The sequence below is a fragment of the Mytilus edulis genome, chromosome 11, assembly GCF_963676685.1.
Source record: "Mytilus edulis chromosome 11, xbMytEdul2.2, whole genome shotgun sequence".
In the NCBI taxonomy this organism is placed as follows: Eukaryota; Metazoa; Mollusca; class Bivalvia; order Mytilida; family Mytilidae; genus Mytilus; species Mytilus edulis.
In genome coordinates, this window is record NC_092354.1 from 48,079,610 (window position 1) to 48,097,807 (window position 18,198).

General features: G+C 30.8%; 1 protein-coding gene across 2 annotated transcripts in view; it reads right to left on the minus strand.

Moving 5' to 3' along the window:
- Positions 1–310: 310 nt before the first annotated feature.
- LOC139495737 (galanin receptor type 2-like) overlaps positions 311–18,198 on the minus strand; it is a 44,365-nt gene continuing 26,477 nt past the window's right edge. For both annotated transcript variants that reach the window (XM_071284098.1, XM_071284099.1), the window contains exons 2-5: positions 15,384–15,729; positions 5,549–5,684; positions 3,763–3,995; positions 311–2,422 (exon numbers count right to left, since the gene is read on the minus strand). In XM_071284098.1, coding sequence (XP_071140199.1) covers positions 1,973–2,422; positions 3,763–3,995; positions 5,549–5,684; positions 15,384–15,710 — 1,146 coding nt within the window. In that variant the 5' untranslated portion in view covers positions 15,711–15,729 and the 3' untranslated portion in view covers positions 311–1,972. The remainder of the gene's footprint in view (positions 2,423–3,762; positions 3,996–5,548; positions 5,685–15,383; positions 15,730–18,198) is intronic.

Sequence of the window (18,198 nt, forward strand, 5' to 3'; positions counted from 1 at the left end):
TTGTTGAAGACCGTAGAGTAATCTAAATCTATGTCATTTGGTTTCTTGTGGAGAGGTGTCTGTTTGGAAATCCTACCACATCTTCTTATTTTTACATACTTGTAACAAGTCAAGAATATGACAGCTGTTATCCATTCGTTTGATGTGTTGAATTTTTTATGTTGCCATTTTATTAGGGACTTTGCGCTTTGAATTTTCCTCGGAGTTCAGTAGTTTTGTGATTTTACTTGTTGCGATAATCCTAAAATGTATCAATCATTGAATACATTAAGAACAATGGATACATATATGTACCAATAAAGTGACACAGTCGAATTGAAATTTGATTTTATTTGCTTTGAGATAAAATACAAATATAAAGAGAAATATCTATGTCTAACATCTAACGTTTCTATTTTGGTTATCTCATACGATTCGGACTATTATTACAGTATTTCTGGACTTCGTACGTGTCTTTAAGATATGTAATGTCCGACTCATCGTCAGCTACATCAACATTTAAGTTAATGTGTAAAGCTTTCTTTCTTTTTGTTAAATCTTGAAGAAGAAAAAATGTTGACTTATATTAAAAGAACTGTTTACGTACTTTTTACAAGTTTCATTTTTCTACAACAAACCAACATAAGAATATGAATTAAAAATTGGTAATTTCTGTCAAAAAACCGTTCGATGGATGTTTTGCCAGTTAAGGTTATTAAACATCACCATCATCATTTAGTCATAAGACAAGACAAGTGTTCTATGGATCATTAGCATTATATATAGTTCAATCAAGATGGCATCGAAACCAGGATGTCGTTGTAATAATGTTCTCTTTTTTATTCACCTTAATACAGAAGCATTGAAAGTTAAACCACATTTTAAACAAATTATAATAAACATCTAAAAGAAATATTGACTAGTTTAGTAGCCATCAAATATGAATATAATTATAAGAAACAGCTAAAACACTGTATGGATTGGCCATGAATATCAAGCTTTTTCCTGAGTATTGCAAATCCATATGCGTAACAAACCTTACTAACACAATTAAAAACACCATTTAATTTCAATAATTTAAGATAGCTGGTGAACTTAAATGAGGCAGCAACTCAAATATGAAAAAAATTTGAGATGTATATATATATATATCGATACAATAGTTAAGTTTCTCTGTTATATGGCTCGAACGTATTTGCTCCGAGTAGCGATGCAATACAATAATGAACCTTTACTGACACTGCCTCTTTTGTAAAAACATTATTCCTCCTACTCCTTTTTTCCATTCCGAAAATCACTTAACATATTCAATTACACTGCTGCTGCATTAAACGACAATCTTACAGAAGTTTGACAGTACATGTATTTGTGTTTACATTTAGTTTATTCATAACGGATAACATCTTATTTGAGTAGATTGTACCTCATTGAATTATATACAACCGTTAAGGAAACTTTTTGCGAAAAAAATTAAACTGTTTAAATATTTATCACTCGAAAAGGATTTTTCACAATTGTATTCGAATAATTTTGAAGTAACAGAAGAATGTAATTTTTATATAAACATGATAAAAGTAACACATTAATTATGTATCTTTTTTTTAATTATTGACAGAATTGTTGCAGAATTTGTTTATGAAAATATAAGAATCATCTCTTTTTTTTAATAGAAACAATTGTCTGGTGTTTTTTTTTGTGTGTAAAATATTGATGCAAATCACAGTTAATATTTCTGCAATCTTAGAGCCTTTTAATAATATTATATGCTGTTGTCATAGTTACATATATATTGCCATTTTCTCATGGAGTCTTGGTTGAATAAATCTGAAATCAGAACGCGACGTAAAAACTCTGATATCGCCTTATATAAACATTCATTAAATCATTAAAATTCCTTTCAGGCCTCATGTAAAAGTAAAACATGAGTTATGAATGTTATTTTAGGTTCATATAATTCATCTTCATCCTTTAAAATGTCCAAACTAATATTTGATTAATGAAATATACACGCTGTAGTCTGTGTTGCTGTACTACATTCGGAATGCACGTCCATTCCGGGTTTGGCTTCTACGGCTTTATCTACCATACTTGTATCCGTTTCCTGCGCAATCGGTGATCGCAATAAACAACTACACAATTGATATAATTTAGGTGATCGTCGTATAATAGCTTTTCTAAATCCTTCATTTATAAAAGCATACACAAATGGGTTTACACAAGAGTTGGCGTAAGATAGTGTGTGAGCAAATAGTTTAAAATAGTGCATTGAGTCTGTTTTCGGAAATTTCGGGTCAAACTTTATACAAATGGCAAGTATGTGAATAGGTAACCAACATATAGCAAACAGAAAGACAACAATTGCTACCATCCGGGTAACTCGTCTTTTTCTCCGAACTTGTCTTTCTGCCTTGTCATTTTTAACTGAAAGCGCACTGTTTTCTCTCTGAAAAATAAAATTTAAGTTAGACTTATTTCAATCAGTGGTATATACAGCCAGAATATTTTTGGGTATCAAACGAAGATTCAAGTCGGAATCAAGTATAAGAATGTAATAAAAGATCAAAGAAGAATAATTTGTTACGTATGATTTTACAATATTGAGGTCGGAGTTTGAGATATGATTATGTAGGTTCGAAAGATGATTTTCATAATAATGTTTATCCTTTTCGTCCAGTCATATTATTTATAAAAGGTTTGAACATAATTATTTACATTTATTATAGTATTTAATATTCTTTTATACTCAAGCAGTCGGACTCGATCCGTGATGAGTACTAGATATTTCAGCGTGTTAAAAATTATATGCATTAGTTTACTGTTTGCTTTGGTTATATAATTAAAACGCGAATATGTATTGGCATGTTTCTACGTAGAGAGGTAAAACTCCCAAAAGTCACTTCCGTTGCCTGTGGAGAATGTATAAATACAAAGCGTGGCCCGACCGCAATGAATTTTGATTCACGCTATATGTCAAAGGGTCAAGATTGCTTCAATCTTGAAAGGTTTTCATTAATGGCCTGTTTTAAGATCTAATTAATGTTGTCCCTTTCCAATTACTCTTTGTTCGGAGATTGTGTTTAACAATCTAACATTTATCTTCATCCCGCTACTACACAGAACCTACCATTTACGTTTATTATGTATTCGCGTTCTAAATATGCATGAAATATTAGCCACTGGACGTTAAACAGACAACAAGCAATTGAGTTCGATTGGAATACCTTACTCAATAACATATAAGATTTAATTAGCACATAGTTGTAATTGAAATTACTTAATTCCTACTAAATTTCCATGAATTTCCGTAAAAGGTTACTGAATCACCAGTACTATAACCTTAAGGTTTTATCATGAAGACGGTAGACTAAGTATTCTTTTATTCTAAAGACACTTTTATACTGTTGGTGACCTTCTGCTGTTCTATGGTCGGATTGTTGCCTCTTGGCACATTCCCCAATTCTATTCCCAATTTTTTTTTGTAGCAGTAGTGTATATTCAAAATGTATTACTTTTTTGGACTTCAGACGAAATATGTAAGATAAACCTCTTCGTGTATACATTTTGACTGATGATTAATGTTGGTTGGAAGTCGACACGATACTACATGTACCAGTAGCCAGGCACTAATTACCTTTCAAATTAATAAAGCGTAAATTGCATACCGTTCTTGTTTCATCTTATGTTTCGCTATTATCTAAATTGATTTCTTTTTTGCTTTGCATATTTTATAAAGCATCTTTTTGTACAAAACAATCGCTGTACATACATATTTGTATACCATACCTCAAGTCGGTTGTTTTTCCTGTTTGCTCCACTCCATAAATGAAACAAAATACAAGCATAACAGATTATTATGGCTGTAAGCGGCAACACAAATGTTGTCAAGACGACAACTAATGTTACGGCTTTATCAAATTCTAATGACGGCCATTGTGGAATGCAATCTATATCATCAAATTTTCCAACTTCAGTTACTTTAGTGTAGATCAAGTATGGACAGCAAATTGATAGTGATACTAAAAAATAATTATACAAATGTTTGAATGTAATATACAGCAATGTATCATTTTTTGTAAGTGACGTTTTTTTATTGTGTAAGGCGACAATGGTCTCTCTGCATTGACAAATGCTAGCTTTTTATGAAAGAGTTACACCGGTTGCATAAATAACGACATTGAACAATAGACTACTACTACTACTGGTGAGGCTATAACAGGTGCGTTGTTAAACTAGAAATGTACAGGACAATGCATGAAGTTTAAAGTCGTCTGTATTAAATGCACTTTGTTATCAGAAAATTACACACTCATTAAGACATATTGTAAGGGATGGCATTTTTTTGTATCATAAAACTTGGAATTTTATCTATGTTTTTTTAATGATTTGTGTATGCTTATGTGTATACTGATGCTTATGGTTTTTGTTTCTATATATTCCTGACTTGTCACATGCATTTTTTGATGTAGAAAATGATGGATTTTATAGCTAACTTGATATGTAAGTAAAATTTAATAGCTGTATGCGCTAACTATTATATTTGTAAGTTGATACCAACGAAAAAATATACACGTTTAATGACTACGACATTTGCCCATTTCTCTGGAATGTGTTCCGATGTGTGAAAACTTTGAAGCATTCTAACGAAATCAACACAAGCAAGCCAATAACACTATGAAGTAAATGTCCACATATTTGAAATAACTTAACGTCTGTAACTACTCTGGAATAATCATGTTGAATATCTTGATATTAATTTGACTTATTTACGTCTTCCAATTTTCTTCGATTTTTCGAATATGTAGTAATAATTACATTAGATGTATGTTTTATTATTATACTTTATTATGATTGGCTTACTGCACATCACATGTTATTCCTTAAGCAATTGCATCAGTCAATAAAACTTATCATTCCCGATAACACGTGGTCCCACAATAAAGTGCACAGGTGAATTAAATAAAAAAATTATAAAATTCGTGTTTTCATGATCATAGCTATAAAATGTAATTATAAGTATTGAATGATTCTTTTTGTAACTTCATAGTGTTGTAAAAGCGTTGACCGTGCGCACATTTTTTGTACTTCGGTCAACGTTTTTACACCCCAATAAAGTTACAAAAAGAAGCATTCAATTCTTAAATGTCCCCCATATTTAAAGATATTTATTAGTGACAGTTATGAAAGTTTTTAGTCAATGTGACTGTATTTTATTTCTACAGGGTTATTATATTTGCGATTCACAGATTTTGTTTTTTGTCCTTTTAAGGGTTGTCGTACTTTTATGGCATTACAAATTTGGATGTTGGTTGAGAAAAAAATTGAAAACTTTAAAAAAAAATTGTTTATTACTATTGTAAATGAGGAATAAAGTAAATTTCCAAAAAAAAAAACAATTTTCCTTCCTGTATGCATTTCAAAGGTATATTTGTTTGTTTTATCAGCGTCGAAAAAAATGTGTCGTGAGAGAGAAAAAGCCACGAAACAGAAGCATGCTCGATGCTTGAGAAACCAATTTTGAAAATAAATCTGTTAAATTAATTATAATACATTTGTTAGATTGTCCATTCACCTGCCCATACTGCTAGACTGATCGCCGAAGCCGTCTTTGTTGACCGCCAGTTCATGGAATCTATGGGATTAACAATGGCATGATATCGGTCCACTGTCATGGCTGACAAAGTTAAACACGTGGCATGAAGAGTCACCTGAAAAGAAAAGCAAAAACAATTGAATTAATGTGTTAGGTCAACTGTCATGGCTGACAAAGTTGAACACGTGGCATGCAGAGCTACCTGTAAAAGAACATTATAAAAATTGCATCAACGCCTTTATTCAAAGGAATAAAAAACTTACCATTTGATTTTTTTACAAATTATATTACGAACATTGTTAAATCGCACAAACAGAACAGGATACAGTACTGCTTCTAAAAAGTTGCAGCAATAGCAAGACTATGATTGGTGATTGCTTACTTTATATTCTATCTGCGTATCAGAAATTTGATTAAAATAAAGTTGAAATAAATAAAATGAAGATAGCGAGTTTAAAACACGTAAAATCAAGTAAATTATTATAGCTTTGATTCAAACAGTTGTTGATAAAACATCATGCTGCTTTTATGATGCATAACTAGATGTTATAATTGTTGAACAGTACCAATTTCGTGATTTTAAAAGCCATTCAATTCTTTTAATAGCGTTTTTTTATGATTGATTGATATTTATTATCCAAGTTCTAAAACATTTTCATCCATAAAATTAGCGACTTCAAATAAAATTTCAGTATTAAAAATTTGAACGGAAAACATTAAAAGCCATTAAAATTTAAAATTCACAGGAAAAAGAGATGATAAAATAAGTATTTTCAACAGCTGATATTAACGAGTATAAGCACGAACGTAATGATTGCATGTGTGTGTTAACCAGTGTAAGATCTTCAAAAATAACGTATTTCTATTAGATATGATATTTTCTCTAATTAAATGTGCGCATTTATACCGGTTCTGACCAGTTTATTTTCCACGTTTATTAAGTTTATATCATGTAAGTCTCGCGATATCTTTTCGAGATATTTTCATTGGTATCGTCCAACAAATCATGAGAAACAAGATTATATATCACTATAAGCTGCAAGATATACAAACAATTAAGTGCAAGTATGATTTTTTTTATTTTTAATTATTCAAAAAAAAGTTCAGTAGTGAAATATAGCAAGTTTGGTTATTTTTTGTCAAAATAAGCTAAAATATCGGTGATATATTATTCACTTGCACTGAAAATTTCGACCTGATTGAATCCGTAATTTTAAGTCACATTCAATTTAACCCCTTATGTAAAAAAAAAATGGTAACGCATGCATTAGTCGTGTTAAGTTATTAAATGGAAAAATGTAAACATTAAAAATGAATCAAGGATAAACCATTTGATTGACTGATTCGATCCACAAAAACTCGTTCTTATACATGTTGAAACCGATGATTGTCATATAGTGTTAACCTATAATATGAGAACAATGACACCTACAAAAATTTAATTGCACGAATTCGCTAGCTATTTATACTTTTGTTTAATATCAGGTTATATGACAACGATGATTGTCGGCGGTTTCGGATGCCGCCCCCAAAAGCCTAGACTTATATACACGTACGTTAAATGCCGAAACATTTTGTCGAGCCCATGTTTAATTCAGACTTTTTTTATAATTTGAATATACGTTGTAGTATGTTATAAATCAAAAATGAGAATTTAAGTCAAATCTGTGAACATGAATTTGACAGCGTATGACCATTTAACAATATTTAATATATAAATAAGATCTGGACTGATTGCCAATCAAAACACTTTCCACCAGAGTTACAATGGCCAACCCCGTGTAGTACAATACTTCTCAACTCCTAATCTTTAAATGAATAATTTTGACAATGTTCGGTAAGCCTCGCATTCAAAATTTCATAATATCGAGTGCATGTATATCGTTATCGATGGTGTTATGTAGTATGTATAGATGCAATCGTTTAAGATAATATTTCAGAAGGGTTTGCTGTAGTTCAGATATTTCGTTATCGGGTTTCGATGGAAAAAAAGGGGGTAACTTATATACGATTCTTCTTGTAGGGATATACCGTACTCTCTGCAAATTGAACAGTACTGTAGTCATAGATTATGATGGTTTTTTTTTAATGTTATTGGTTTTGAATTTGTTGTCTGTACTTCGTGTCTTTTTGTCGTGGGAATGATTAAGTACCCTGCCACGTCCACTCTGTGTGTGTTTTAAGATGTATATCTGCTATGTATCAATCTTATAAGTTAAGGCCTTTTCTTTGAGTTTTATAGTTTATTATTGTGTTGTTCTATGAAACTACTGTTCCAGGTTATAGGAGAGGATTGACGCCTTAAAATTAGTTTAACCCCGCCGCATTCTGTATGTGCCTTTCAAAGGTCAGGAGCTTGTTATTCAGTGGTTGTCGTTTGTTGCTGTATATCATATTTGTTATTGTTCATTATTTTGTACACAAATCAGGTCGTTAGTATTCTGGCTTTGAATTGTTTATCTTTTGCCATTTCAGGTCCTTTTATAACTTTGCATTATTGGATTTACTCATTGTTGATGGTTGTACGGTGACTAATATTTGTAAATTTCCATGTCAATTTATCTCATGTTGTGACTTGTTTCATTGACAACAATACCACATTTTCTTATTTTTATAAGTGTGGTAAATCTTTGAAAGACTGTAGATGACCTATTACAATAAACAATTTCTTTTCCCAGTCAAAATAACTTCCTATCCTCTTTAATGTCATTAAACCAACTTTGCAGAACCTACTTAATGTATCTATTCTAGTGTTCTGAAGATGCATGAATTATTTGCCACTGGAGGTTTAACAAACATCAATTGATCTTATATCATATTCAAGAAATTGCAATAAAATAGTTAGAAGCATACAATATAACAACCTAACCTATCTTTCACAAAGGATAAAACTGGATACTTAAGCAAAGAAGTGAATTTTGTTATTTGATAAAATATTTAATATCTTGCTAGCTTTCTGACAGGACTTGTTAAAATTCAGATTAAAATTAAGCACAAAATATTCTTTATAAACTCTTAGTTTTATTCTGTAATTCAATTAGTAAAGTATTACATAAAAAGTTGTATAATAGTTCAGGTTAGACAAACTTTAGTAACGAAAGTCAATAAGAACTCTACATAACAGCCGGTATATCACGATTCCTCACGCACTATTCGTCGTTACTTCTTAAATCATTGGCGTCAAAAAACAAAGATAAGTTATCAACTAAAATGATGTTATGCTATTTTTCGCCTCTATAATTATTGGTTTTGAAAAAAAAAAGATAAGAAAATCAACAAAAACGTTGTTGTATTACTCCCTACGCACACTTTATCATCAATGAGTCTAACTATTTCTTTGTACTCTAAAATGTTTTTGAGACTTATCAATTGTAACCACTTTATATCGATAACATTTATCTTCTTTACAGTAATAACATTTTTTTCTCTATGCTTTTAGTTATTTTAATATGTTCCCGTTGACTTGAGTTGATTAACCATCAATATCACTTTGTTTGAAATGAAATTCCACAAATGTTAATTTGATACAGAATTATACAATTTGATGCAATTGCATTCAGAGTAAATACATGTTCGCTGAAGTGTTGGATTTGGCGCCATAAATCCTATCTTAACTAGACTATCTGTGGTGGCGAAATCCTGTGTAGAATTAGAATAGGGATGCTGTTACATGTTCTCCCAACCAGCTTGGAGTAAAAAAAGAAGCGAAATAATACCAAAAGAATAATTGAATTCATCAATCGAAAACAAACTGATAGTGTTAGTTTTCAAAACGAAAAACGAAAGTATGCTTAACACAGTATAGAAAATTAAAGACTGGGCAACACGCACCCGACCCATACTCGGATGTGATCTCAGGTGCTCCGGAAGGATACACAGATATCGGAAAGGTGTTAATGATCACGTGCATTTTTAATTAATGTTGCTATTATTCTTAGATAAGTCGTTGGTTTTTGTTTTTCCTGCAATAAAACAATTTGCACCGTTGCTTATCTCATTTAAATGGTGTAACAGTTAAGCATGCTTGCGTTTTGCGTATTGTAGTACAAGTGTCTTATAGTGGAGTACATCCTCAACAATTGGTAGATATGTGTCTCAAAGGCAATCATACCACATCACTATATTTCTTATAGTTATATTTCAGAAATTGTAATCTAAATAAACATAATACATGTATACCTAAATACATGTTTTTTTTCTCTTAATACCATCAACCCCGCACCGGTATTATATACATATATATGCTGCATATGAAATGCACAAGCCCCGGTTTTATATACATGCATATGCTGTTTATGAAATGCCCATGCGTCCCATGAACCTTTCATTCATTAGCTATGCATGAGATCCTAACTCGGAGTCATTATAGGATAGCAGATCTGTTTCAAAAAATATCTTGGTAAATTGGGCCCTTTGTCAGATTCATTTGCATAAACAACTAAATTCAGAATATTATATTACCTTACCAAAGTATAAAATAACATTTCATAATCTATGTCAAATCTGCCCATGGAATAGAATGACAGACTGCTGGTGAATGCTATATATAACTATGCGCATAAATCATTTAGACGTGACATTAAATAATTCATGTGAAATCCTTACGCTGGGGAATAGTGATTATTTTATGTCGAATAAAACGTGCACCCAATGACTGCCTTGGCTGGTACAATGAAATGAGCACAAGAGTACATTGCATTAACAAAAATCAATTTTAAAGATTTGTATAAAAAAGGTATGTGTCAAGCATAGACAATGCTTGAAATTATCTTTAAAATCCTCGTTTCAAGTACGCAGGTGCTGATGTGTAGCTTCTTTATCATCTTTATTGACGTTCGTTCTACGTTTTTAGTTCACATTCTAAATTAATAATTAAATAGGAAGTTGTATTCTCCATTTTTGTTTTCAAATTTAGTTCATGATTAAAATATACGAAATTAAAGTCTGTATTAAACATTTTGTATAATTTTATCTCGACCTTTCCAAATTGGTTTTTTTTAAGTTTCAAATCTTTAAATTAAGAATGATGTTATTTGTCTTCTATTTTGCATAAATTAAAGGTTATACATTAAGTTGCTACTGTTTTGAAGCTTGGATGATTAAATTCACTAAAAGATGGGGATGACTGGAAAATGCAGAACTATTGACACGTCTTCCCCGCGACATACATGGAAAATTTAAGGTGGTATCTAACACTAAAGGGAGATAACTGTATAAAATCAGCTAAACGTTTTAATTACGTTGTGTTGTTAAGAAAATATTAAGCTTCTCAATGATCAAAAGTAGTATTTGCCAAACTGCTATATAACCAGTGTAATTTTTCTGAAAAAATGGTTGGTTCAAATATTCTGAAATTTTTATACTTTTGTCAAAGGGTCAAAGTAAACACTTTGTCAAAATTTTATGACAAAAAGTTAAACGAACCAAATAAAGGTTAGTGAATGTATGGGGTACCACCTTAAGCGAGCAATTTGTAATGATTTCAGAAAGCTGCCTTTTTATGATCTTTAACACACAAAAAAAACATCCAATATATTATTCTTTAATAAAATCTATATGCTGTTCGTGATTTAACATGGGTATCTATTTAACATTCAATCCTAATTTTAAACGCTGTATTATCAAAGTTTAAGATCATTAGTTTATTCTAGAATCAGAGCAAAAATTATTATGTTTTAACATAATCATGCATAATGCATTTCATAAGCTTCAGCCTTTTATTATGAATGCGAAAACGTGCCTGCTTACCATTTTTTATATTGAGTTTTATGTTACGGATTAAAAGTTCATAGAAAAACATCATAAATATGCATAAAATTGTATATTTCCATACCTTGGGTCATAAACAAGATATAAAAATGTTAAAATTTGCAATTGCCATTCTTTTGTTATGCAGACTTAGATCACGTTAATAGGAGCTTGTATAGTAGTCGTTATAAAAGTTGTTGACGAATTATCGTAACTATTAATATTATATATTTACAAATATACACTTACAGAAAATATATCCCGTAAAAAAATTAAGTCGTTAAGGTTTATTAAAAGTGAATTTGTTCACATTTGTGATTTCAGAGCCTTCAAACTTGCTATGAAATATTTCCGATATGCGCGTTGAGGGCCGTACGTTGATTTATAGATGCTAACTGCTACGTCATGTTGTCTCTGGTTGAGAGTTTTCGCATTGTCAATCTTCCTTATTTACTTAATTGTGGTTTAACTTTGTAATTCTGTTTTACATGTACATGTCATATCAAAATTAGTGGACGTACATTTACTAGCGCAAGCAATACGATACTTTGCAGAGAAGAAAAACAAAATAATTTTTTAATGTCAGTGTTGCGCATAAAATTGCAAATACTAATAAATCAAAAGCTTCAATCATTTATTTAATGTTTTTCCTTCCCCTTTTTCTTACTACAATTTGCAGTTTTTCGAACTGATACAGGTTTAAAAATATTTGTTGTCCATTTCATTAATAATAACAATGACTGCAAAGAGACTATGATAAAACGTATAATAAAAGGCGACAAATCCCAAATGACCAAACCTACATTTAAATTCGACTACTATTCATGTTAACCCATTTATTTTCAACAGTTAGTCAATTCCAGATGATGATAATCAAGATATTTTTTCATCGTGTAAATAAACCACATTATTTTTAATGTCAAATTTGATTGATGACGTTAAAGATATCATTTATCAATGGAATATCATTTATTTAATTGAAAATAATGCTGTATTAAAAGACTCTATGGGGATTTTGTCTCGTTTTTGGTTTCACACAAATGCATTGTAAATCAAAATATTGACAGTTGTATCTATTCTAGGTATCAAAGTGAACTAACCTTTATAATCAGGGCGATTATTTAATATTGACACATATTTTATTTAAAGAGGAGATCTCACTGAAAATGGAATAGCGCAATTTACACCAAGATGTCATTAAGGTGGCTCGGGACTATTCGACTGCGCATTATTTCACGCATGAATTACAAAAGTATTTGTCGTAAATTCGATATAATATTTTTAAATATTTTGATAAGAAATGTTTAATCATTAAAGTTAGTTGACTAAACGAATATTTTCGTTATTATCAGTATTTTTTTCAAAGGTCAAAATGACATTTCACCCATTTTCACCATTTTCCCGCCAAAATTTGGGTTTTACGGCAAAAAAAATTTTTTTCTTATCGGTGACCTATGTTTTTTATTTGCTCATTCTTTTAAGCTATATTTCAGCTTTTTATATTACAGTTTTGGACCAAATGTCATAGAACTTTTTTTTTTTTATATTCCGATAAAAATATGTCAACACCTCTATTTTTCCCTATAACTTCATTGAAAAATGGCCCCTTTTGCATACCTGTTTAAAAGTAAAATTTTGAGCTCAAATGGTCAGTGACCCCATATTATTTTCGACCAATTTGATTCACTTCCTGTAAAGAATCAGATAATAAAAAATACGGCACTTCTGATAGAGACTTCGAAGAGGCCCGAGCCACCTTAAAGGTAATTGAATACCCTGTCCATCGTACATTACCATGAGATAAGGGCACATTCCGGGAAGCCTCCCATCTTAACTATCTAAATATATCCTTAACACGAGCCCTAATACCTTTGGGTACATAAGAAACATCAAATCGGACTAAAGATCTCATGGGTGTTTCAAATACAATTTTGTACGCAACGCAAACAATAAAAGAACAATCTCGAATTCATCAGAAATATAGAAACATGTACAGAGAAATACTAACATCAATACAAACATATAAAACATAGCGAGATCTCAGAAGTGTTAACAGACTCGTAAAATAATTAGTATCTCACTTTTTTAGAATTTGTGTTTGTATATATGTATATACAATATATGTACATAGTCGGAAAATATAAAGCGTTTCTCCTGTTTCGTAGCGAATTGAGCACATATTTATTTGTGTACCTGTTATTTGTGCAATAGTAAGCTGATAACAGGATAAATCGTGTTACTAGTATTTATGCTACTAAAGGACTGATTTCATAGAGCCGCATCTCCTCTGAAACCTTACAAATTCACATAGAAAGAACACATCTTTTTTGCAGCTCATTTGAAAAGAAGGAATAAGATTGCCTGCATATTATATGAGTCCACCACAAAATTTCGTGTAATACGGTATTTATACACTGGAAACAGTTACATTTTACATATTCCAAAATGGTCAAATAAATTACAAAGCGGAACAATGTAGAAGAGCATTCATAAAGGTTTTTTCAGTTATAGTTGAGATACAAATAACAACAACTTCAACTGTTAGGCTATACACAAGGAAGACGAGCGGTAAAATTGAATTGTAAAACGTAGTGTTATATATTTTTTAAAGACATTTATTTCTATAACTTTGACCTTTTACTTTGATTGTCAGTCGAGCGCCACTGATGAGTCTTTTGTAGACGAAATGCGCATTTGGGGTTAATATAAAATGTTAATCCTGGTATCTTTGATGAGTGTATTGACAACCATGCACTGGGTCGATGATACTGCTGTTGGAGACTTATTTGAATTATCATTGATTTGTTCATAATTATAAATTACCCGTTAACAAAACTTTGAATTTTTAAAATACTAAGACTGTTCTTTGAATTTTTGAAATACTAAGGCTTTTATACCCCAGGAAAAGGTGCATTATCTGTATGTGGCAAAACTTTTAGGAATTTTTGGTCCTCAATGCTCTTGAACTTCGTACTTCATTTGGCCTCTTAAACATTTTTAGTTTGAGTCATTTGTAGACGAAACGCGCGTCTGGGGTAAATATAAAATGTTAATCCTGGTATCTATGATGAGTTTATTTAATAGTCTTCATGAATAATTATGATAATAGAGGATTGCAGTGTTTGGATAAAGTCATGTAAACTAACTATAAAGTGTCAAACCAATTGAACTTATGATCATTAATTAAATATATTTGATATTTAGGTCTAAATCCTAACAACAAAATCTCACAATATAATATAGCGACAGCAGGGCTTTGTTGATTTGACATTGTTATTGAGATTTTTTTTTATCTATATGTTAATAATCAAATTTCACATTTATTTATTCGTTCATATATTTACATATTCTAGGTTTTACATTGATAGAGATGATTACTATATTAATAATAACAGTTGGCGAGAAATTATAGATTATTAAAAGAAAAAAGTAGAAGAATGTAAAAAACTGATGGCGTCGATCAAGTTTTGTGTATATACATTGAGTTATGAGTTGTAAAGAAAAACATATAATGCAGATGTTATATTTCCTTGAAATATAAATCAAGAAACACGTTTTCTTTATCAGTTAAACAAATCAGAAAGTGTAACACAAATATTTACAGATCGTATGATTTGTCAGTGACTATACTTTCTATTTTTATAAAGACATGAATGTCACTTTTGACAGACAGGAATTTATAATCTGTTACAACAACAATGAGATGTTGTACAATTGTCAATGCCACATCTAGCATAAAACATCAAAATACGAGGATATAAACAACTATAGGTAAACCACTGAATTATAAAGTCATGAATGGAGACATTTAGAATTGTCAATGGTTTTAAACGAATGTCAGCGTTCAACCTATCTACCAATCCGATACAGCGATCTCCCAGCACAACATTAGACGACCAAGTAAAGGCAGTTGGATAGGGCTTGAATGAATGAATTTAACATAATAATAGTTACATATATATTATAGCATTATAGGAAGGGACATTGCAGATGATATTTTCAAATAAAAAAATATTAATCACAATGTAGCAAGAACATCAAATAAAGTTAACATAAAAATACTTACATATATCATATAGTTGGAGAACTTGCAGATGATATTTCCCAAAATCCAAGTTGGAATCACAATATGTATCAAAGTTGCTGGCACAACAAATAAAATAAACATTAAATCAGCGAATGCTAGGTTAACTATGTATACATTTGTCACAGAACGTTCGCCATAACGTAACATTATATAAATCACAAGGCCATTCCCTATGGCTCCTATCACTATTATTAAACTCCATACGAAACTCAATAATACGACAACTTCCGTTGGCAATGGTTGTTCTCGTAAAGTATCGTTAGATAAAGGTGTTGTGAACGTTAAGTTTGAAGACACTGTTGTCATACTGCAGATCCTAAGATATCTGTAAAAACAAAAGATAAAGTACAAAAATGTAAAATGTATTTTTATGTTATTGGTTTTTTTTATAAATTCAATAACCCTTTCAAAAAAGACACACACTCATTTTGTATCCTGTTATAGTTTAAAATGCAGTATAGATTTTGCAAATGGTTGGAGACCGTACTAGACTATAGTTGTTTACTTCGATATCAATTGGTCTCTGGTAAAGAGTTGTGCAAATGGAATTCCTACTACTTCTTCCTACATGTATATTAAGATAAGAATTATCCAAAAGTCTTATCACTTATTTTTGTAAATAATTGACATCTGCTCGAATGCTAGGATACGTTTGTCATGGTTAATGGTATATTTTCAATTTTAGTTATTTAAAAGTTCAATGTGTGATAAAAAAAACTTAATTCATATAGTTTTTGCACTGACCCCTCCCCTGACCCCCCTCTTAACTTAATTTTGGAAAACAATGATTGACCAATAAAGATATACAATGTATACAAAATCGATCTCAATTAAGCAAACCTTGCAGCAATTTTGCTATTTAAACTAATTAGATATAACAATTTAAAAAGTAAACCATTATAGGTTAAAGTACGGCCTTCAACACGGAGCCTTGGCTCACACCGAACAACAAGCTATAAAGGGCCCCAAAATTACTAGTGTAAAACCATTCAAACGGGAAAACCAACGGTCTAATCTATTTAAACAAAACGAGAAACGATAAACACGTATATATTACATAAACAAACGACAACTACTGTACATCAGATTCCTGACTTAGGACAGGTGCAAACATTTGCAGCGGGATTAAACGTTTTAATGGATCCAAACCTTCTCCCTTTTTCTGAAACAATAGCATAACATCACAACAAAGAAAAACATACGATAAAATATCAATTGGCAGACTTAACTCAATCAAAAAACGTATGATTAAACAATGAACGAATAAATTTGATCTGCGATATCTGAATACAAATGCACAGTTAATTAAATATTAGAGACAAAAATTCATGACCAAAAAGCTAACAAACAAATTCAAACATAGGACATGACTGAGAAAGTTTATACAAATGTTGTAAGAATAAGTGAAAAATTGAAGATATTACAAATAATGAAAGCTGGTGTACAGACAAGATCCATATAAATAAAAAATAACAAAAAAGCATTATAAACAGTATCAACAGGTCGAATTAACAAGAAAATACGATTTGAGAGAACTCGCAGTTACTGACAGCTAGTTAAAAGCCAAAACCAATAAATAATAAAAAATCATGCATCAGAGACTAAAATCGACTAAAACACATCACAGGGATTTAGTATTTTAACGTCATTAATAGTAAAAAAAGACATGACTTGTGCAATGCCAAAAATAAATGTATCGACAGGTAGTAGTATAGTGAAGAGCGACTTCTATAGAAATAAAAGTTAACGTGTCTGTGTCTCTATACATCTCGCCTCAAAAGATAATGAAATGATAAGTTTTTTCTTATCCTTCATTGGTCTTGTTAAGTCGTCCCTAACGAGCAAGGTCTTATTATCTGGCATATACCTTTAATCTGTTCCAACAAGTAACAAACTGAAGATACAGTATATGATTGTTCCCATTGTTGACAGCCATTGCTTATAATTCCTTTCATCAACTTCATTTGAACTTTCACGGATAATGGTCTATTTAGCTATCGTATCATATAGAATTTTTTTTTCTCATTGTATAAACAACCTAGCATACGAATATTGTTTGTAATCCATGTCCTCATTTTAAAACCCAAACTGATTGTAGCTTTAGCACCTGAGATCACCCCTAGTTTTTGGTGGGGTTCGTGTTGTTTGTTCTTTAATTTTCTATGTTGTGTCATGTGTACTATTGTTTTTCTGTTTGTCTTTTTCATTTTTGGCCATGGCGTTGTCAGTTTGTTTTAGATTTATGAGTTTGACTGTCCCTTTGGTATCTTTCGTCCCTCTTTTAAAAAGAATACAAAAAGATATTTAAGTTACTTTATTTAATTTTACTTTGATAAACTATTTTAATAATTATTAGCAAGAACAAAGCATTATTGATTTATTGACCTTTTTCTGAAAGGTCAACATGTGCTGTGTGTCATATAAATCACAAAATAAATTTGGAATCAGTTTTTATATATACCGTAAATATTTATATTACAGGTTCAGAACACGTTGATTATATATAAGATTGTTTGATGTTTTAGACAAAATATGCTAAGGTAATGAAAGAAAAAGTATGCGTGTTTAAAACACGTGTAGCTATCAACATGACTGATGGGTGTGGCAAACACGAACATCAGACGTGTGAAAGTTTCCTTTGGCCAATCTTTCACGCCTGATTGTTTTTCTTATGTCGATTCACTCCGATTTCTTCTGTAAAGCAGGGTATATACGATGTTTATATATAATTAATAATAGTCTTCTATGATGAGTGACATATATACATATGACCTATCCATCACCTTCTCATGTT